Source organism: Sycon ciliatum, chromosome 13 (genome assembly GCF_964019385.1).
Source record: "Sycon ciliatum chromosome 13, ocSycCili1.1, whole genome shotgun sequence".
Lineage (NCBI taxonomy): Eukaryota > Metazoa > Porifera > Calcarea > Leucosolenida > Sycettidae > Sycon > Sycon ciliatum.
This window is the reverse complement of record NC_088655.1, coordinates 1,600,007-1,622,263: the sequence shown is the minus strand read 5'-3', so window position 1 is coordinate 1,622,263 and position 22,257 is coordinate 1,600,007. Positions and strand designations below refer to the sequence as shown.

The window sequence follows — 22,257 nt, the reverse complement described above, 5'->3', positions numbered from 1 at the left end:
GGGCATAGACTTTGTGTACATTCTTACACTGACTAAGTGCACGGCACACCGACACAAAACCACTCACACCAACAGGGTTACCAGTGACACTCACAACCACAAGACTAGCAGACATGGCTGAAATCACGGAGGACAATGCCTGACCATCGTGAATAGCATTATAATCTAGATCTAGTACACGTACACTGCTACACCTCTGTAAGCCTGCTGACAAGCTGTGAAATGACTCATCGCCAATACGACAAAAGTTGAGGTCGACTTCCTCCAAATCACTACATGTATAGTCACGCAGTAAAGAACTGAGAGCAACACATTCATGAGAAGAAAGAGAAACGCCATTGAGAATGAGCTTTGATGCAAGCATAGTACGAAAGAAAGGATGTGTCCAGTTGCAGGAAACACCGTGATACTCTGCATGCTCATGATATGCCACAACAAGATGAACAAACAACCTACGTATAGAAGAATGTGCATGAGCAGCGACAGCAGCAGCATCAGCTAGACTTACAATGCCAGAAGGAGCAGCTTGCAGGGATTCACGACTCAGCAGCATAGCAGCGGGATGAAGGAGACTCTCGCACGGCCGCGCCAGCACGGCATCCACCTGGGATAGCGCTTCCAGCAGCACAGTGCCATTTGCAACACTGCCGTTCTCCATCCACACCGTCAGGAGAGTCTTTAGGAATAGCGCGTCTGTGGGCTCTCGGCTGATGGGCATGGAACGGCGCACACGTTCCCCACCATGGCCCTTGCCACGGTCATGCCGAGGAATGAGGAGAATGTCGGCGAGGACTGTCATGTGCTCGGCCTTCAGTATCTGGCAAAGACGGTCGTGGACCTTTGCCATCTCCATCTCACCGGTCAGGACACTTGAGTCGTTGCGCATGTCCTCGGCTAGCTTAGCGGCGGTGGCAGCACGTCTAGCGGCAGTGGCAGCATGTCTGGTAGCTGTAGTAGTCGCGTTGGAAGCCCGCTCCTCTCGCCCGTCGCTGGCCCATCTATTAGCTCGTTTGGTGGATTCGTCCGCCTCACCGCTAGGATCCAGTGGTATGGGATCCGCACACTGCACACGCCATAGCTCCTCCATGATGGTCAGCGACACGTCTTCCGGGCATAGAGCAATGAGAAACTTCCAGAACATTGCCATATGGCCATCGTACGCGCCCAGTCGCCGTACCAGTGCAATGGCGTGATGTCTTTCTTTCACCACGCATTCCGCCTGAAACCATGCCGCCAGGAACTCCTGCAGTGACAGATGGCAGAAGCGGTATTGCCGAACGTCCGTAGACATTGTGCCCTGGCATGTTTGTAGAAGACCCAAGCTCATTGCATCCTTGCTCAAGTGGGAGTTCTTGACGTCAGCCGTGTTGAACACCATCCTTTTCCCCAGCAGCATGCGAAACGCAAAACGCCCCAGTTCCTGTAGCGACTGGACCACTTTGCTGGGTGCCAGTGAAATCGACTCGCGAACCGCACCACCAGCACGCTCTACTACTCGGCGCAGTAACGATTCGTACAGGGATGCACTGCACTTCCACACGGCATTGTTGCTCTTGAAAAGCTCACATGTTAGGGCTGCGAACATGGGAGTTGCCATAAGACATGACACATCCGGCTTGTTTTGCAGCTCTGCCAGCAGAATTTCAGCGCGCTGTCTACCGAGAACCTTCTCTGCATACTCCCTCACGTTCTCCGGTGAGAAACCGAGTACTTGGATCTTCTGCTGATATTTGCCACACTGCGATAGTTGATATGCATCCTGGCATGGACGGCTTGTGACGATCACGTGTGTCTTCACCATGCCCTCACGTTTCAGCAAGTCACTCATGAACAAACTGCAGCTGGCGAAATCACATTCATCCAAGCCGTCCATGATGACACATAGACGGCTTGGAGAATCCTCGAAGTAGTTTGCTAGCTCCAATATCTCAGTCTGCGACAGGCCCTGGCTCGCCAGTTTCACAGCCAGCAGCTCAGCAAGACTAGTGGCAGCTCTCACCTCTTTTTTACGAAGCTCCAGTCCTACGACCAGATCGAATTCCTCCTGCCATAGTTCGCCTCTGCTCCACAGGTATAGAACCATGAGCAGAAACACTGTGGTCTTGCCACTACCAGCAGATCCGTACGCCAGTACATTCCGTAACACCTTGCCACAGAGATTCGGTCGCTCGGTCGCTGTAGCTGCTGGTGCAGATTTTCCTTTTGAATGGGAAACGTCGTCAACACTCGACGCTGCGGCACGAAACAGGTTCTTCAATTCAATTCGATCGGCTTTGCTAAATTGCACTGCGTGTTCACGACTCTCAGCATACGTCGAGAACGCTTCATCAAAGTCTCTTTTCAATTCCTTTTCAGACAAAAAGGCCAAATTCACGAATATCTGTTCGAGCGGAATGTGATCATCGGAAGCGAGGCCGCCGCTCAGCTGAACTCCCGACTCTTCAGCCTGTTCCAACAACTTCTTCTTAGCTTTCACCAACGAAGGCAGCAGAGCCTTGCGCTTTGCGGCGGGCTCCTGAGCCTTCGCATCCATTGCTTTCAAAACACAACAACAGGTCACTGGTGGGTGTGAAAGACGAAAGCCCAGTTTCTCAGTTCAGTGATGGAAATCTGATGACCTGAATGAAGTGAACGGAACAACTCCGAGTGCAGGACTGTGTGGTACAATCAAACTGACATCAGTATGAACACGGGGCCGCGGCCGGGGGCAGGGTAGGCAGCGCTGGCCGGCGACTCGGTCTTTCCCCGTGCGTTTTTCGCTTTATAATTTTCGCTGGTGTCTACAATGACTATTGCTTGTGGCTCAATGTAGCTGAACCATCGGACCTTATTTGTCAGCTTGGATCACGTGATCCATCCAGCTGCCGCGTGCGGCAAACAGCCCAAATAGCGCTAACTCTGGCCTGTGAGCGTTAAACGCGTTTGCTGCGACTAGCGCGCTAGCGCTCGTGACATACACAAACGCGCTAGCCAGAATGCTTTGACTTTGATGGCTTTCAGCTTCTATTTTTTGAAAAGTAGCGCGCTCAGACCAGCTCGCTCACTCTTTTCCTCTTCCATTTTTTAGGGCAATTGTTTTGTTTGATAGACGAAGCTTAGGGTCTCTTTGGGTTTGCAACCCTTACCCTCCTGGAAAAAATCATAGTTGTGCTAGACTGCGACACTTCAGACCAGGTACTATTAGAGCCGCTAATGGACGACGAGCTATTTTCCGCTATCCGGAGCTCAAGCATTTGAGCCGCTAAATGGACGAGACTCCTGGGGTAAAGGATGCAGAGAATGAGGAGAAAACACTCGTATGGAGCAGGGAGTAGGTATTGTACTACTTCCTGGTATGGAGCACTGAGACGCGGTAAGTCTTAGGGCAATTCTTAGCCAGTAATTACTTTCTCGCCATAATTATGTTCTCGTTTTTCGTGTCTTCTGTAATGCCAGTACACTAGCAGTACGACTACACTGTAGGCGAGAGTCCATAAGCCAGAGTGTGCAGCTCTCCATCTATGCAGCATAAACAAATTAATGACAAATTTCCTTTGCCTAAGGGCTGGGTTCCACTGCCGCTCCGCCGCACATCATCCACGGCATGAAACGTCATCATTACGAGCTGGTCCAGCGAGGCCGCGGCTCATCACCAGCTTTCGCTTCGCTGCTTGATACAAAAAAATGCAAGCCGCGGTCACGGCTTGCATTGTTTCCCGCACTTAATTGTTTTATTCGGGGGAATTTTAATTCGTTGCACAGGCCAGAACACGAGGATTTTTTTGGATTTCACGCTCGCGCAGGCAGGCTAAATGTCATAGAAAAAACGTCGAGCACGATCGCGCTACCGTGAATGGCGAGTGTCACTGGAACCGCGCCGCTCTGCTGCATGCAGCCAAGTACCGTGGAGCAGCGGAGCTGCGGAGCCGCAGTGGAACCCGGCCCTAACCAAACTTATAGCAATTTGAAAATGTTTGACAATTTTTCATAAAAAACTTGACAACATTGTTCTTCTGTAGAGTGCCGCTGGCAACTCCATCGATGAACTCCATCAATGAGCGCAGGGATAAAGTTTAGAAACCCTTCGAGCGAGAACGTGTTTTCAAAAAGGAAGCACAAATATGCTGCGTATTTTCAAATCTAGTACTGTATGGCCCCATCAAAGCCACTCGCTGACTACTTACCAGTAAAATGGGGTTGGACGGTTGTCAGATTAGCTGACATGTTTTCTGCCAACACAACCATAAGCAGTTGTCAACTCTCAAGACTAAAAGAGCTTGCGAAGAAAGTGAGAAACCTTGGCTTTGAAAGCACATGAAGCGTCAGAACATAATCGAGCAAACTTGGACCTAGATTACCAGTGTCTGCTCCAGAGCCGGGTCAGTGGCCCTGTTTGTGAGTACTTGGACCTTTTGGAAAAAGAACACTGGGTTACCTGCGACCTGGTCGGAAGTCCTGTCGAGTACTATACTTTTTTATACCGTTGGAGGGTATACCGCCACCGACAGGCTGCATACGCGTGCAGATGCGTGCGGCCAGAGTGCCCAGTGCGAGTACGTTCATACATGTACATGTACAATCATGTACATCAGGAAGTCGAAAGTAAGTTTACGACTCCCTGACACACAGTAGCCGCACTTGAACGCATCTGGCTCTGGCCCAGTGTTGCAGGAATTGTGCCAGGTAGACGTGTACCCGGTTTGTGTTAAATCTTAGAGCAGGTACTGCATACCCTATCATATCTGTGTACATGGGTAGACAGAGTCAGTGTTGTTGCGTCCCACTCAGCACCCTTCTGGTTCATTTCGGCACCAGCACTCTTTGCGTATGCAGAGTTGAGTAGAGTGCAAGTTCGGACCACAAGTACACTGCAGCGGCTAGTAGCAAACCTAACCTGTGCCGTGATGCCCGGCACGTGTGTGCATCTACTTCATCCCTGAGTAACACACCTGGTATATTGTGCACAATAGGGCACAGTAAATAATCAGCATGCATCGCAGTTTTCTGCAACATATTCCTGAAGTCACTTTACACCTCAGAAGAATTGCGTCGCTGACTGGAATTCGATACCGGTTTAGTTTCTCTCTGGGTCATTATCAATCATAGAAAACCCGTCATACAATAGGTTCAAGCTAAAGTACCGTATCACCATGGTAATTCCTGGAAATTCGGTGTGTTTTCTGCCTTTTGTTAAACAAGCAGCAATGTGCAACAGAAATTACCATGGTGATACAGTAGATTACCGTGTGAAGCGGTGTGAGATGCAGCAAAGGTGAGCCTGTTACTGCGAGTCTATGCCCTAAACAATAAACTTTGCCGTGGGATGATTATCCTTGGGCTGCACACTCTGCACACTTATTGCTAGGTATATCATTGGTCTTGTTCGAATCGTCCATTACGTTTGCAGCTGTTCAAACTTGTTTTGTTGTTTAATATTTTATTGATTTATTTATTCTACTTGCCTTTCCTATCTTCTTGTGTTTAGCATTAGGCGATTTGATCGCAGGACAAGAGAGGAGCTGATGGACAATCTCTCCAGTGTCCCTCTTGGTTCGGAGCAGCGCCGAGTGCTGACGTTGGGACTTGGGTAAGGATGAGTGTTCCCTCATGTTTACAAGTTATCCGTTTTGTCCAACACTAACGGTTATATGCAGAATACTGCTGAGTCAAAAATGTGCAACAATTAGCACAAAAACTGACTGATGAGATCATGACATTCAACGACCTGATGCTTAGCTGCATCACGTTTATATCCGTTAGTGTTGGACAAAACGGATAACTCGTAAACTGATGGTCCTCTTTTTCAATTTTAATCCTTGGCTCTCCATCCGAGTTCCCTCGTGTGTGTAGCTATTATTATTTTTTTGGTGACAGTCAATTTTTTCTTCAGACTTTTCCCGTTTGTGTCTTTCCCTCAAACTAGTCAATATTTTTATTTACTTATTTTTTTGCCCAGGGTCTACATTCTACCTTTATTTTACTTAGACTAGGGTTAGCTGTCCGTTTACCAGTACTCATCCACACATATGTGCACATAGGGTCTACACAGAACTCTATCAGTAGATTTTTGTGTATAGGAGGTTGTCTATCCACCGAGATAGCACTATATACTCCCATTCTGTGTGTTCTCTGGTAGCTATGTCCCTTGGAGACTATACGGTGCCAGTGTGGTGACCGAGATCAGGCGTGTCTGCACTGGCATCGTCAACTTTTCCTACTGCTACGTGCTCCCCAGTGCTCCATCTGTGTCCTGTAATTTGTTTGGGGAGGGGGGGGGGGCAATACCGGTACTTCAGGTGCAGGGGGCAAGGGGGGAATGGGGTGGGGGGACATCATGCCCCCAATGAACCTCTCCAGGCGTTGTTCTGGAGTAGACTAACCATAGGCGGAGTGTACACATGCAGCACATAGTTTGGGAATTAGAACGCAATCAGACTCGGGCATATTCAAAGGCAGTCTATTGTGATAGTAGTCCTGGACTGATCTCACTATGATGATATAGGTCGTGCCCAGCATCACAATGCCAAACATTATAAATGACTGTTTTTTTTGCCTGAGGGGCTAGATGAGCATGCGGCTAGACTGCCGATGGCAACCAACAGGCTCAAGGCTGTGTTGAGACTTCGTGTGAGCGACCCGAGTCAATTCTTTACTCACCATGACTAGGCATCGCATTGAGCATCGTATGCCCACTAATATAATATATTATGTCACTGTTCTTAGTCGCACCGGGGGCGCATGCCCGTTTTCAGGAGACTTCTCAAAACACATAAGCCCTGGGTCCTGAAGGTTAGGCCTATTGTTAATCTAAATAGTCCTGGCTACTATCCCGCTGAGTTCACTGACTTTCTACTGAACCCGTATGTATGTGAGGAAAGTACTGTTCTGACCTCAACTGCGGATTTCATCAACTTGGTAGAAGGTTTGCCTGTGCGGGACGATCATTTATAATTGAGCATAGATGTGACCAGCCTTTACTACACCAACATCCCCAACGAGCTCGGTTGTCGTGGTATATCACACACAGTTGTACAAGGTGGATGCCCCTCGCCCTTCGTACATGGTTATTACAAGCAGTGACTTCCTTGATGTCAGTCATTCGGAAGAAAAATGAGTTCGTGTATGGTAACGATGTGTTTCGGCAGATCCAAGGCCAGGGACTGCCATGGGTTCGCCTGCAGCAGTGGTCTATGCCGACATTGTTATGCTGTATTTGGAGAAGCAGTACGTTTTGCCGATCTTAGAGGGGGAGGGTTTAGAGGTTCAGGTTTATAGACGCTTTATCATTGCATGGTTGCGAAGGTCAAGCTCAGCGCACTTTAGATAGGATTAATAAGTGTTCGGCCCTCAAGTTTTCTCATGAACTGGCACCTGATGGCATTGATTTCCTGGACACCACAGTTTTCCGTAGTAAGGGATACATGGCGGTGAAGCCTCATTTCAAGTTCACCAATCGTTTCCTGTATCTGCTTGTCGGTAGTAACCACCCCTGTAGTATGGGCAAAGGTGTGTTCACTGGGGAGTTGATCCGTATCCGTCGGTCTTCGACCCTTGACCACCACTACGAAGCTGCTGCCGAGCGGCCGAAGCAGGCTTTCCGGGCCCGTGTATACAAGCGCTCCATCTTTCATCTTTCAGACCCGTACACTAGGAATGGATGCGCAGGGAAGGTATGTTGGTCAAATTGGCATGGGTTTGGGTTATTTCTGTAGTTGTATACAGTGCTCCTCATTGTATTTACCTGGGCCCGGCCTGCTGTCCTTCGCCCGTTGGTCTTGAGGTCCAGGTGTAATACCCCTACCATACAGTCCGGTGGCCAGCGCGGTTGTTGTTACACGGTGGAACATCGGCAAGAGGTTGCTTGCCCGTTTGCCTCATGCTCAGTGTCCTCAGGGAGTTAGTATTTTCCTCCTGTTTGGATTTTGCAGTGTCTATGGTGTCGGTAATTGAGTTTTTGTTCTGTATGCTTTTCTGTGGTGTGTGGCTGTTGTTCACACATCTTTATTTGACTTGCTTCCTGGTGTGGTGTACCTTTTTGTTTTATATTGGTGTTGGTCTGGCTGTAGAGTTCTAGCATCTGTAGCTGCCTCAGGGGGTGCCACTTCTCCCATCAGCGTCGACTAGTCCGCCGGTACGTGGTGCTATATTACGTTTAGTTGTCTGTTCCATCCTGTACGGGCTGTGTCCTGCTGACCACACAGTCTGGGTCTCCATACTTTGCATGTTCTCATCGTGTGTAGTGTTCACACGTACATATATGGACTGTCACACCCATATGTTGTACATGTGGCTGCACGTGTTGTCTCTTTGTCGTACCTGCTGCTGTATTTGTGTTTCTGTGATGCTGACCCGTACATACTGCTGCGCTGCTTTGTTGTATTGCTGACACGTGCACCTTTTTGTGCTGATATGATATCGAGTACGCCACTTTTTGTGCTGATGAGGGCACCACTTTCCGATATCATGTTTCCTTTCGCCATGTCAGTTGTCAGTTCTCCCGTCGTCTCCTGAAGTGTAGTAATGAATAGCTCTCTCTCTAGCTCTAGAGAAAAAACACTTGACTAGTCCGTTTGATGTGTGGCGTGGCGAGGGTATAGTAGAGGCAGCTCGTTCTCCAACCGAGACGACATTTGGCGCCCAACGTGGGGCTCAAACCCACGACCCTGAGATTAAGAGTCTCATGCTCTACCGACACATATATGCACGCGGCACCGTTTGTGCTCCTATCCATTTACATATGCTGCTTTCCACACCTGTGCTGACAGTCGGTACGCACCGACTCTGTACGCATGCACGCACACCATTACATTCTGTTGGCATCATATTAGTGAGGTTTTGCATTCCAAAATTCGGCAAAAGATTCGGCACGCGGGAGCGAGGTCAAAAATGCACACGAAGATGCGGCATGTTTGTTCGGAAAAAGCTCACTTTGCCGAACATATTTTTCGGATGAATTTTCTTGTGGAAGAGCGCTAGCGCGTGATTTATTCAAAGAGGTTTCTTATCTTGGCATGGCTTCGCAGGCGTCTTTGATGACATCCGCATCGTCAGCTACCTCTGATTGCTCCTCTCCACTGCCTGTCTACTCTCTTTCGCCTGGAGTGTCCTCACCGTCATCTGTGTGGCTGAAAAGACTATGGCGATACCCATAAAATTTGACTTGGCCATGGAGTTGGTTTTTCTGAGGCGACTGAGGAGGCAGGTTTGGCCCTCGACTCTTTGGGCGCGATCAAAGTTTGTCGGAATCAGCAAGAAAAGGAGCACGGGACAGGACATTGCTGATGCTGGGGCTCACGAAATCAAAACACATCATTTTCGACTTGCAAAACAAACGTCGGTGCGAAAATTCGACATTTTGATGTTCGACAAATTACCAAAGAACGCCAAGCCGAAATTCGGAATGCAAAACCTCACTATTGCGGAGCTTTCCGGAGCTCCGAGTTAGTTGTTGTTTGGAATACAGCAAGAGAACAACATTACATTGGCGCTGCGAGCAAACGCCTGATCCTCGCCATGTCCCTACTGTCACTACCGCCTCCGGAGCCATTCCCGATCTACAGCAGTCTCTACGATGCTGCTGCCCATTTTCCTGCCTGGGAACGGTGTTTCCAACTCTATGTCGCAGCAGCCGGCATCTCGGATGACACTCGCCAGAGAGACACTTTCCAGTATGTGGCCGGCAAGGACATCCAGCAGCTCGTCCCTACGTTAGCCAACACTGGCAACGATCTCGACGGCCTCATAACCGCCGCTGCCGACTACTTTCAGTCGAAGCAGAGCCCCAGCATGGCCCGCTTCCACTTCCGGCAGGTCACCCAGCAGCCTGGCGAAACATTAGACACGTTTTATACTCGTTTGCTGGCATCGGCAACGACCTGCAGCTTCGCCGACGATGCCCAGAAGAACGTGGCTCTCTGTGATCAAATTGTGGCAGGATGCACGTCCGATCCACTCCGCAGAAAACTGCTGGAGACTGGGTCCCTTGATCTCGCCAAGGCGCTCAAGGCCGCCAGAGCATTTGAAGCGTCAGTGGAACAGACGACGGCGTTCCGGCGCACACAAGACTCGATCAATGCCCTCCGTCATCAGCCACCGTTCTACAAAAGGACACAGCCGCCTCCTGCTACTGTTTCAACTCCGTCGCGTCGACCGATGCAGTCTTCGCCACATCCAGCTGCAAACTCGTACCACCAGCCACCTGCCCCAGTCGCCACTCGCGCTCCAGGCCGGCGGGAATCCAGCACATCGCTCTGCTACCGCTGTGGAGAGCCAGGCCACCCTGAGTCACGTCGCTACGCAGTTTTGCACTGTAAACGTCTGCCCATGGGCGTATCGTCCGCATCCGAGATCCTACAGCGCACACTGGACGCCATGGCTCGCTGGCCTCGACGGTGTGAAGAACGTCCACGACAACATCTTCAACTTTGGTAAGAGCGTCGAAGAGCACAACCGACGACTCGCCGCCTGCCTCCAGCGGCTCCAAGATCACAACGTTACACTCAACCGAGCCAAATGTCACAAATGTCACATCCTCAAGCCTCGGCTCAAGTTCATGGCTAGCGTCTACTCCGACAAGGGCATCCGCGCCTCTCCCAGCCACCAGCAGTCTGTGGCTACATTCTCTACGCCATCTTGCGTCAGCGACATACAGAGTTTCCTGGGTCTCACCAACTTCCTCCGCCGTTACATTCGTAACATGGCCGATCTCACCACGCCACTCCCTGCTCTCACTAAGAAAGGTACTGTTTGGCGTTGAACTGATGTTGAGCAGCAATCATTTGATGCACTGAAGAAGGCCATCGCCGAAGATTGCATGCTGCAATACTTTGACCGCAACACATCACTGTATGTCGACGCACCGGCCTCGGCGCAATCCTGTGTCCACGCCAAGACAACGGCCACGATGCACCTGTAGCATTCGCCAGCCGTGCACTCTCCGGCGTCGAGCAGCAATATTCTCAAACTGAACGGGAAGCATTGGGTGTCAAGTTTGTCTGCCTTCGCTTTCACCACGACTTGACAAGGTGATCCACAGTTCACCGTTGTCACCGACCACAAGCCGCTCCTGCAACTCAAGGCTGTCGGATCGAGACCTCCACCATGAATTGAGCGCATGGTCCTCCGCCTGCAGGATCTCAGCTTCCAGCTCCAGTACAAGCCTGGCCCAGAAAACCCGGCCGACGTCGTCAGTCGCAATCCTCATCCCGACTTGCCAAACATCGGCGCACAGGAAGACACTGCGTACATACATGCCCTAGCTACGGCAGCTAAGCCGAATGCGTTGGCTCTGAAGGAGATTGTGGACGCCACCACCGCAGACACCACACTGCAAGCCATCCTTTCCTCTCTGCAATCTGGCCGCTGGGATTCCAGCCACACCACGGTCCGCCCGTACTTTGCCCTCCGCCATGAACTGTCTGAGAGTGACGGTCTCCTACTCCGCAACGACCGTCTCGTCATTCCCACGGCCCTCCAACGGCTTACCCTGCAGCTTACACATGCGGGCCACCAAGATATTGTCTGCACCAAGCAACGGCTCAACAGCAATGTTGGGTGGCCCAACATGGCTACTGAAGCCGAAGCACTCTGCCGGCAATGTATTCCGTGCCAAGCAACTCTCTCAACGACACCGCTACGTCCGGGAGTCCGTGCCCACACCACCGTCCACCAAGCCGTGGCAACGAGTCTTCGTCGATTTGTAATTTTGTATGGACCCATGCCAAACGGTCAGCACCTGCTTGCCACTATCGACCAGTTGACTCGCTACCCGGTCATCAACGTGTTCAGCACGACACCCACTACGGCCGGTGTTGTAGCTCTGCGCTCTACATTATCCATGTTCAGCTTGCCCGAAGAGCTAGTCTCGGACAACAGTCCTCAGTTCCGTTCTTCGGCTTTTGCTGATTTCCTCGCGCAACACGCTATCCAGCACCGCCACACCCCTCCTTTGTGGCCACAAGCAAACGGAGCAGTCGAGTGCCTCAACCGTACCATTGGCAAAGTTCTGCGAACTGCCAAACTAGCTGGCGAAGACATCAATGTTGCATTTGACCAATGGCTCCTAGCGTACCGCACCACGCCACACCCTGCCACTCACGAGGCACCGGCAACACTCATGTTTGGTCGCCCCATCCGCGACAGCATACCCTGCATTACGGCAGCCGCACCAGACTTGCCTTCAGCTGCCCACCGTGACCAGCAATTCCGCCAATCCCAGTGCGACGCTGCCAATGCCACCCGCCGGTCAAACGCCCTCATCCTCACTCCTGGTCAGTGCGTCTTACGCCGCAATGAGCAGGCACACAAGCTCTCACCACAGTGGGATCCCAACCCCTGGACCGTGGACCAGATCTCTGGGTCTACGGTGACGATCTCCAACTCAGCAACTGGCCAAAGATCGACTCGCCATAATTATGTCGTTCGTCAAGCCCGTAATTGTTGTCACACAGACAGCCCATCACCCACTACCAGCTGAAAGTTCTGCCACCACACTGTTGTGTAATCGTAGGTGACATTTACGTTTTGTTGTTCTTTCATATTATTAGTATTTATTATCAGAGTCTTATCAATTCGTTCGTCGTTGTCAACGTGTACACGAGGTACTGCTTGCCTTGAGTCAACAACACGGAATTCACGAGTTACGATTGTGCTTACTACGACGTTGCATGTTGTTTGTACATTTACAATCACGTACATGCAGCTTGGCAAGTTGTGTCACGATGCAATGCATACCAATTTATTTCACTACACGTATTTCTCGTAACACATCAATTCTTACTTCGTAGGTGTTTAGGTCCGGTCTTGCGTGACAGAGGTAGTTACTCTTAGTTAGCTTTCTCCATGATTGATTCTAAGGAACACGGACATTGATTCTAGCTTCGAACTGTTTCTTCTTTGTCTGCCTGTGCATTTTGTTCTCAAACAAATCCTTCGTTCAATGTGTTTATATTTTCGCGCTCTGCAGATTTGTTTGCCTCGCGCTCAGCTTTGTTTCCTTTTCTTTGTCAACTGCATTATTACTAGTATGACGTATGACTTGTGTACGCACTTATCACGTGACCGTTTGACTGCATGCGCTATGCACGCTCTAGGCTAGTGCATTTGAGCGATCGTAGCGATCCGCTTTCCTTGCCGTTTCGTCTTCTCCGCTTCTTTACTCATTCGAGTCAGTGTCACTGCACAAGTTTGTTTTGCAGTTTATCCACGTCGCAGTCGTTCATGGTCGCCATCTTTACATTTGATTTTGATGCGCAGCTGCATGCTGATGCAGCTGCCTTTTTCATTCTTTCGATGATCTTCTTTCCAATGTTTATACTGAATCTACTGTATGTATTCTCTCACCCAAGTTTGCAACGGTTGTCGGTTGTAGCATGCCAAGGGTTGGATGCAGGGGTGGTTAATTAAGCTAGTAGTAGTAGAAACAATTCAGTAACAAGTGGTACCGAAACCCGATCGAACAGAGCCTCAGGACCGGTCGAGTGCTCGTGTAGAACTGCAGGAGGCAGTTGAGTGAATTTGAGTATTTGTAGTGTTTGTGGTGTTGGTTTGAGCTACACCAGTGCAGTGGCAGTGTAACCATGGCATCCATCAAAATGGATGGTTACTTGAGAGCGTTCAAAGGAAAAGGCGAAGACTTCCAGTTGTTTTGGAGGAAGTTTTTGGTTCTGTGCCGATTACAGAAACTGTCGACGGAAACCGACCGCATGGCATCGTTGCCATTGTTTTTGGATGGTGATGCCTTCCACCTGTTTGAGCAGTTGTCTGATACTGACAAGGCCAGTGAATCAGCAGTAAAGAAGGCCCTGGAGTCTGCTTACACCATGACCCCCGCGGATGCGTTCCGCCAATTTAAAGCGCGGACGCTCCGGGACGATGAGCCCGTGGATACCTACGTCACCGACCTGAAGCGCTTATTGGCGCTGTCCGGCCACACATGTGCCGACGACAAGGATATGGTGTTGCTCGAGCAATTGTTGGATGGCCTGTCCTTGGACTATGGACGGCAGGTGCGCATGGCGAGCACGGAGTCAGACCTGACTGTCACTAAGTGCGTCGCCAAAGTCCGTGCTCTGCGATCTACGGACGACTCCTGCCGCAAGCGTGCCAGTGTATCGGGAGCTGTTGCCGCTGCTGCTCCGGAACTTCGCCAGTCCAGTGTGTTGTGCTTCAACTGCAATGAGGTGGGGCACGTCCAGCGCAACTGTCCACATCGCCGGTACCAGAAGGGCGGACGGCAGCAGAGGGGCAATGAGAAGCCACGCCCTCCTCCCAAGGAGCAGAGACCGCTTATGTGCTTCTTTTGCGATCAAGAGGGCCACATGAAGAGGGACTGTCGGTTGCGCCGCAAGTTCCTCGCCTCTTTGGCACAGTCCTCGGCAGCAGCTGCAGAGCCAGTGCAGTCTGACAGGTGCCTGTGCATGGCGAATCTGGCACGGCCGGGATTGCCGAAGGTCTTTGTTGATGTGTCCTGTGACACTGCATCGGGAGTCCGTGTGCGGTCCGTCATAGACACTGGTTCTACCCGGACGTTGGTGACGTCGGCACTTGTCGACCAGCTCGGGACTCCTGTGACGGCCCACACGGGCCAACCAGTGGTGGCGCTGGATGGCCAACCCTTGCGTATCCTGGGCAGTGCGCTGTTGAAGTTCGTCCGGGAAGATGATTGTGTCAGTATCCCCGCTGTCGCCATGGAGGTTCTCGTCGTTCCAAGTCTGTCTGTGGTCGGCACTGATGTTCTGCTCGGGTCTGACACTATTGCGCAGCGTGGGGGTCTGCACCTGCGCTACGATGACGATGGCAGCTTGTGCTGCGTGACGCTCGGCCAGCATGCCGACGTGACAGCTAGTGTGGCCGACGTTCCACTGCGGCATGTCAGCTGTCAGACCGACGGGGACGACATCATCCTGACGTCCGACGATGGGTCAGTACGTTGGGACGCCACGCAGCGTTGCTGGACCCTCAACTGGCAATGGCGAGATGGCAAGCCACCGCATGCACCAGTCGGCCACGGGATCGGTGAGTATTCCCGCTCCAAACTGACAGACGAGGAAGAGCGCAAGTTTGGTGCAGAGATCCAGGGCTGGATCGATGCCGGGTGGATGGTGCCTCACGACGAGGCTGTTCATGGTGCTCCGGAATGCGTCTTGCCGTTGTTGGCAGTCAGCCAGCCGCACAAGGCCAGCACACCTGTCCGTCAGTGTCTGGACTACCGGCTACTGAACGAACGACTGATCTCAAGTCCTGGTCTAGACGCCCCAGCATGTGCCGAGACGCTGCGGTCGTGGCGCGTCAAGGGCCCTGATGGTTATGTCCTGGTTGATCTGAAGAAGGCATACCTTCAGGTTCGTGTTCACCCTGATCTGCTGCGCTACCAGGTCGTGGTATGGCGAGGTCGCTCTTACGTCATGACGCGGATGGGATTCGGCCTGAACATTGCGCCGAAATTTATGGACAACATTGTGCGCTGGGTGACTCGAGAGTTTGATGACGTCGACAACTATATTGACGACGTTCGTGTACCTGTTGCCCTGACAGAGACGGTGACTGCGCGCCTGGCTAGCTATGGGCTGGAGACCAAGCCGGCGGAACCAATGCCCACCTCTCGTGTTCTCGGCTTGCAGTTGTCAACGCCGCCAGATGGCCGTACTGAGTGGCGCCGCCGTGACGGAGTCAAGACAGCGTTTGATGAGCCACTCACCAAGCGCAAGGTGTTTCAGTGGTGTGGGCGTCTCACCAGCCATTACCCCGTCGTTGGTTGGCTGCGGCCCGCGTGCAGTATGGCGAAGCGTTTGGCATGCCTAGAGAGTCGCGGCTGGGACGACACGGTGTCACCTGAGTTGCTGCAGATATGTGTTGACCTGCAGCAAAGGCTCCACAATCATGATCCGGTGCATGGTGTATGGCATGCGGATCTGACCAGTTCTGCTACTGTGTGGTGCGATGCTTCGGACCTTGCCCTCGGTGCGTCGTTGGAGATCGGGGGTGACGTGGTTTAAGATGGCACGTGGATGCGCCAAGTCAGCGATCGTTGCCACATCAACGTGGCTGAGCTGGACGCGGCCATCAAGGGCGTCAAGCTTGCAGTGTCATGGAATGTGCGGGATTTGCTGGTCAAAACCGACTCCAAGACAGTCGCTGCCTGGTTGGACCAAGTGTTCACCAATGCCCAGCGAGTGCGGACTAAGGGGTTGAATGATGTTCTCATTCAACGGCGTCTCCAGGTCCTTGCTGATCTACTCGATGTAACTGGTTTACGTGCACGAATCGAGTGGGTGCCCAGTGCAGAGAACCGTGCCGACGTTCTCACCCGTGTTCCGGACCTGTGGAATCAGCGTGCCAAGTCGTTGTTGCAGCGTTCTGAGCAGCCGCCTGATGTTCCTGAGCCGCCGCCTGCTGCTGATCCGGATGAGTGTGTCGCCGCTGCGCCAAGTGTCCACCTGCCGTGTGCACTTCGTTTGACCGACATTACCGCAGCTCAGGCCGATGACGCTACGCTACAGTCCGTCATCCGTGGCCTTCAACATGATCAGCCACTACCCAGTGAGTACCGTAATGTTCGTACGCAGTTGTTGCTTGATGATGGTGTATTGTATCGGTCTGTCAAATCGCCTGTTGATGGCATTTTGATAGTTCCTGTTGTGCCTGCTGCGTTAGTCTCTGCTGTGGTTTCTAATGCTCATGAAGTGTCTGGTCATGGCTCTTGGGAGAAGATGTACTATATGTTGCGTCAGTGCTGCTTCTTTCCTGGTCTTGCGTCTGTGTGTCAGAGTTTTGTGTCTCAGTGTTTGCAATGCAGTGCTGCTAACCCTCGTCGTGGTCCGTCTGTTGCTGCTTCGCGTCATGCTATTTCTGGTCGCCCATGGGGTGAGGTGGTGTTAGATGTTCTAGAGCTTGGCTCGAGTAATGGTTCCCCCTTTCATTGTGTCTTGGTGTGTGTTGACACTTTCACCAAGTGGGTTGAAATTGCTCCGCTACAGCGCCATGATGCTGCTTCTGTTGCTGCTGCTTTTGTGCGGATGTGTCAGGTCTGGGGTGCACCAGATTGTGTTCGTACGGATAATGGTACGGAATTTTGCAATGCCGTTGTGTCTTCCCTGTTTTCGGTTATGGGTGTTACTGTTCGTACTGGTGCTGTGCGTCACCCGCAATCACAAGGGTCTGCGGAGCGCATGAATCGCACTGTGCTCGGGCTGATGCGCAAGGTTTTAGGTTCGTGCACTGGTGATTGGCTGTTGGACCTTGACATGCTCTTGTACTGCTACCGTAATCGCCCCCATAGTGCAACTGGCCTGTCGCCCATGCAAGCTATGGTTGGTTGGCAGCCACCTCATCTGTTAATTGCATCCGAGCCATTGCTGTACTCGGCGAGTCATTGGGTGGATACCCTGTCTGCTCGTTCAGCACGCATTCGAGATTTGGTGGATGATGCTTTGTCCCGAACAGACTTTATCGAGCCCGTCCAACCGTGCCCTTACCAGGTTGGTGATTGTGTCCTGTTGTTGCGTCCTGACCGTCACCAGAAACGTCAGTCTGCTTTCGAGGACGGTTGGGTTGTACAGTCTGTTGTTTCACCCTCCACTGTTAGTATTTCGAAGCCTGGTCGTCGAGACAAGACTGTCAATGTCGCCCTGTTGAAGTCTGTTCCCGTTCGTGAGCCTGCTGTTCTTAATGTTCCAGCTCCTGTTGCTGAGTTGCCCGAGGAGGAGGAATCGCTAGTCAGTCTAGATTGGCCTATTCCTGTCGTTCAGCATGGTTATGGGTTGCGCGATCGTGCTTCGATTCGCCCCCCTGTTCGCCTCTCCTTGTAAATTCACCTGGGGGAGAGGTGTTGTGTAATCGTAGGTGACATTTACGTTTTGTTGTTCTTTCATATTATTAGTATTTATTATCAGAGTCTAATCAATTCGTTCGTCGTTGTCAACGTGTACACGAGGTACTGCTTGCCTTGAGTCAACAACACGGAATTCACGAGTTACGATTGTGCTTACTACGACGTTGCATGTTGTTTGTACATTTACAATCACGTACATGCAGCTTGGCAAGTTGTGTCACGATGCAATGCATACCAATTTATTTCACTACACGTATTTCTCGTAACACATCAATTCTTACTTCGTAGGTGTTTAGGTCCGGTCTTGCGTGACAGAGGTAGTTACTCTTAGTTAGCTTTCTCCATGATTGATTCTAAGGAACACGGACATTGATTCTAGCTTCGAACTGTTTCTTCTTTGTCTGCCTGTGCATTTTGTTCTCAAACAAATCCTTCGTTCAATGTGTTTATATTTTCGCGCTCTGCAGATTTGTTTGCCTCGCGCTCAGCTTTGTTTCCTTTTCTTTGTCAACTGCATTATTACTAGTATGACGTATGACTTGTGTAGGCACTTATCACGTGACCGTTTGACTGCATGCGCTATGCACGCTCTAGGCTAGTGCATTTGAGCGATCGTAGCGATCCGCTTTCCTTGCCGTTTCGTCTTCTCCGCTTCTTTACTCATTCGAGTCAGTGTCGCTGCACTAGTTTGTTTTGCAGTTTATCCACGTCGCAGTCGTTCATGGTCGCCATCTTTACATTTGATTTTGATGCGCAGCTGCATGCTGATGCAGCTGCCTTTTTCATTCTTTCGATGATCTTCTTTCCAATGTTTATACTGAATCTACTGTATGTATTCTCTCACCCAAGTTTGCAACGGTTGTCGGTTGTAGCATGCCAAGGGTTGGATGCAGGGGTGGTTAATTAAGCTAGTAGTAGTAGAAACAATTCAGTAACAACACCTTACAAAATTACAACAAAATCACATGCAAGAAGTCCTTTCACTTTGACTACTGCTCGTTGCGTGACATCACTCCTCACGAAAGGACTTCCTGGGGATCACAATCCTAAACAGACAAATGTACGAATACCGCAACTGACTCTGTTGTTCTGCACGCCACGATCAACATGACTGCGTGCAAGACACAGCTGATCATCGTCGCTGTACTCTTCCCTGAGCACGTTACCCTGTCGCTGCAGCCTGCGACGGACATTCCATAGTTCCACCAACTTGATGGCTTGATGTTCCCATTGACGTTGACCATGCGGTGTTGCCATTGACAACCTTCAACTTCAGGTCCTTGCCGTGGTCCGCACCATTCAAGAGATGGGCCACATTTGGTGTACTTTCACCCAGTTGGTCACTTATTTTAACCTTGCCGACTTTCCACTGCCGGACTGTTGCTTCAACAACTGGCGGAGAGCACATACGCATATCATCATTCTTCCTTGCAAACATCATTTCCGTCTCCACCACGTCCTTATCAGCCTGATCCATGCCTGACACCCCCAAGGCACTGTCCACTGTGCCGCCGGGCTGGTGGAGCGACGGACCGATTCTCCAGTGACGGTCGTCGTCCACAAGGCTGTTGGAGTGCGCATCCAAGATGTGCTAGAGCTGTTCAGTGTCGTGCAATAGCTATCGCATGAGCTGATTGTTTAGTAACTGGTGGTGTTAGTGGACAGTATAGCGTAACTTGTAGTTCCTTGGTCTTTCTCTTTTGTATAAACAAACTAGTAAGCTAACGATAAACTAGTTACACTGAGACAATTCGACTGGCACAAATTACAACAAAATCACATGCAAAAAGTCCTTTCACTTTTACTACTGCTCGTTGTGTGCCAACCACCATCATCAGTGTGCGCATTGCGCCTGGTTTGGTGCATGCCTGGTGGAATCTGACATAGCGGCTGATGCAGTGAGCACGTCAGGTAACACCTAACGCATTGAAAATGACTCAACTATGACTTGGTTCGATTGCAAAAAACCTAATGATAGTGGTACCGAAACATTCGGGTAACCGGAGTAAGTGCCAATTGATATTTTTGGCTCCAGTCAGTCAAGTGATTCAATTGCAATAAAATTATATACGTATGGTGGAACTCACTTAGTACGTACCCGGGTAAGATATACACCTGCATAACACGGTCCTCTTTTGTCGCACGGATTTTCCTCCCATAAGCGCATATTCAGATGTGTACGGATACGACTGCTTCCTTCTGTTCATGTGGTTCATTGTCGCTGTGTTACTGTATGCAGATCTCACTCAGCTCTGCTCTCCGAGCATGCTGCTTCCAACACGACTTCCCGAAAGGTATGTATGGTGGCTAATAAATAATGCGAGAGTCTTTACGGATTCCAGTGCTCTCATGCCTTTTTGCAAGTTCCTTTTGTAAGTCAAATGGAACATGGTTTGTGGTCAATACTTCAGCAGTAGTGGTGCGAGAATATTCGGGTGTCAAATTGCTCGGAATTGATGTATGATAACGGAGAATATACCAACATGTGAATCACTTGGAGATATGGTTTGCCAGGTTCTATTCACACTCACTAGGCTAGACCCTCTCGAGTATTGTACAACAGTTTTGGCCCAGGAGTGGTAAAGGGCACGGGGCAAGCTATGTCGGGACCTGCTGTAAAGTCTGCCATACACGAGCTGTACGTCTTATCGGATGGGATATACCCCTGATATTGCTGATAATGAATGGCCCAGTTTCATTGTACTGCTGTCCGCGATATTATATCCTTAGTGGCATTGTTAACTTCTCATTGCTTGTGGGGACGCATGGATCATACGTCCATCCAACACCTGCCAATCGGAACCCACCGACAACGCTGTCGGTTGGGTTGGACCACAATCGGTTGGTTTTTGAGTCCAAGATGCCACCTAGGTAGCACACAGCATTGCTAATCTGATTTTAAATTAGCTGCGCAAATCCTGGCATACTGCCCGTAAATGCATCTAACTCCCAGGGTACTTATGAGTTTTTAGGTCTATGTGGTACTTGTGTCGCATTGGCAGCCACTGTTCCGTTCTGTATTTTCTGGTCTATGTGTCGTTGAATCTCCACAGAAAATGTGCTCGCGCATTAGAAGGAGGTGAAAGATGCACCTGCAGGAGAATACATGCTTAAGAGAAGGCAGAAACATGCCCGGATCCACCAGAACTAGTGCTGGCAAGTCAACAGAGGCGAGTACTGATAATGTTCCAGATTGTGGTAGGATCACATAAGCAAAATTGACACTGGGAGGCACGGCGGTGGGTCAGCTCATGGCCAGCGCCAGCTCCAGTGGATATCACGTGCATCCAGTTCTAGTACTATAGTATGACTGCTACAAAGTAGTGCGGCCCAAATAGAACTCGGGTCAGGTGCCGAAGAACTGGGGGGTGGGGCATGTATCAATGAATGGTAATAACTCCGGAAATCATGCTGGTGTATCGAGGGCGTGGGCCAATGAAGTGCTGGATTGATGGTGGACGACTGTACTGCAATCTTGGCTGGTCCCACTATCGCAGAGACAGCACTTCCTGGTGCAACCACCCTATCCTGCAATCTATATAATAATTATTATAAGAGATTTGTGTGAACGATTTTAGCATGATGCAAGTCAGCTTATTGTGCTGGGGGCCTGGCTACATGTCACTATAGCTTTTTATAGACTCGATCACCGCATTACGCTGCCTTGCGTTGACTTGATTGAGCACTCTTTTTGGTTAGTGTCAAAGGTATATGTAATATGTATCTGCCTTCGTGCAAAGCTCTCTTTGTGCGTGTCTTGCAGATAGCTCGCTGACTTTGATGCTTTGAGCCATTTTCAAATTGCTTTTTTTGTTCATTTCATATAGACCGTATTGCCATTTGTTTAACCTCCCGCTCTGAGCTCCACTGATGGGACCTAAAAAAGGCTGAAACAGCTGTCTGGAGATTAAGCGTCAGTATTATGGATTTAGAATACACGATCTGGGGACAGCACTAGTACTGTCTAGCTGTTTCGTCCTTTGTGGACTCATTAGCGAATCACGGAGAAATAACTCTTAACTAAGGATGAACCTAGCAGCCATGAAAATAGATAAATAATGCCTCCAAGCCAGAATTCAAGGCTACATGTGTAGGCCCGAATGTGCCTTGCCCAAGTGCTGAAACTGATAAGTCATTGAGATACGCATAGAACATCTGGCAAAGGAACTACTAAAGCCCCCACAAGCACGGTATTCTACTTCAACAAGGAAGAATTTTGAAAGCATGCACAGCCCTACATGTATAATGTTGGTATAGGTAAGCCTTGTTTGATAAATTAACATGACAAGGCGGGGGACGCACTGTGTTAAAAAACAGTGCTCCTGATACACTAGTATGTCCTCGGCTTTGTCACATGCTGTCAACCGATCAACACATACAACGTTGCATGCAAAACGGCTGCAGCCTCGAAGTACGGAGTGCTATTTTGGAAAATGCTAGATGTACAG

General features: G+C 50.4%; 2 protein-coding genes across 3 annotated transcripts in view; one reads left to right on the top strand and one right to left on the bottom strand.

The window, feature by feature from the left end:
• Window positions 1-2,669, bottom strand: part of LOC135829849 (NLR family CARD domain-containing protein 3-like) — a 3,382-nt gene extending 713 nt beyond the window's left edge. The window contains exon 1 of the mRNA XM_065342233.1: window positions 1-2,669. This exon is cut by the window's left edge and continues 713 nt beyond it. Coding sequence (XP_065198305.1) covers window positions 1-2,533 — 2,533 coding nt within the window. The 5' untranslated portion in view covers window positions 2,534-2,669.
• Window positions 2,670-2,944: 275 nt separating this feature from the next.
• On the top strand, window positions 2,945-21,662 carry LOC135829559 (uncharacterized). Of its 2 annotated transcripts, none has more exons than XR_010555855.1 (5): window positions 2,945-3,352; window positions 5,465-5,566; window positions 8,046-8,110; window positions 20,049-20,103; window positions 20,863-21,662. XR_010555855.1 is itself a non-coding variant. In XM_065341954.1 (5 exons), the coding sequence occupies exons 1-5, from the start codon at window positions 5,130-5,132 to the stop codon at window positions 20,890-20,892; spliced, it is 357 nt and encodes a 118-aa protein (XP_065198026.1). In that variant the 5' UTR covers window positions 4,499-5,129; the 3' UTR covers window positions 20,893-21,662. The 2 variants fall into 2 exon arrangements, 1 of the variants encoding a protein (XP_065198026.1); XM_065341954.1 differs by lacking the exon at window positions 2,945-3,352 and adding an exon at window positions 4,499-5,251 and having other exon boundaries at window positions 8,063-8,110.
• The last annotated feature ends 595 nt before the right edge of the window (window positions 21,663-22,257 follow it).

Coding starts and splice junctions, on each gene's coding strand:
- LOC135829559 (XM_065341954.1), top strand. CDS start 5,130: ATGGTAATTCCTGGAAATTCGGTGTGTTTTCTGCCTTTTGTTAAACAA. Junction 5,567..8,062: donor GTGCTGACGTTGGGACTTGG/GTAAGGATGAGT, acceptor TAGCATCTGTAG/CTGCCTCAGGGGGTGCCACT. Junction 20,104..20,862: donor CCAACACGACTTCCCGAAAG/GTATGTATGGTG, acceptor GAATCTCCACAG/AAAATGTGCTCGCGCATTAG.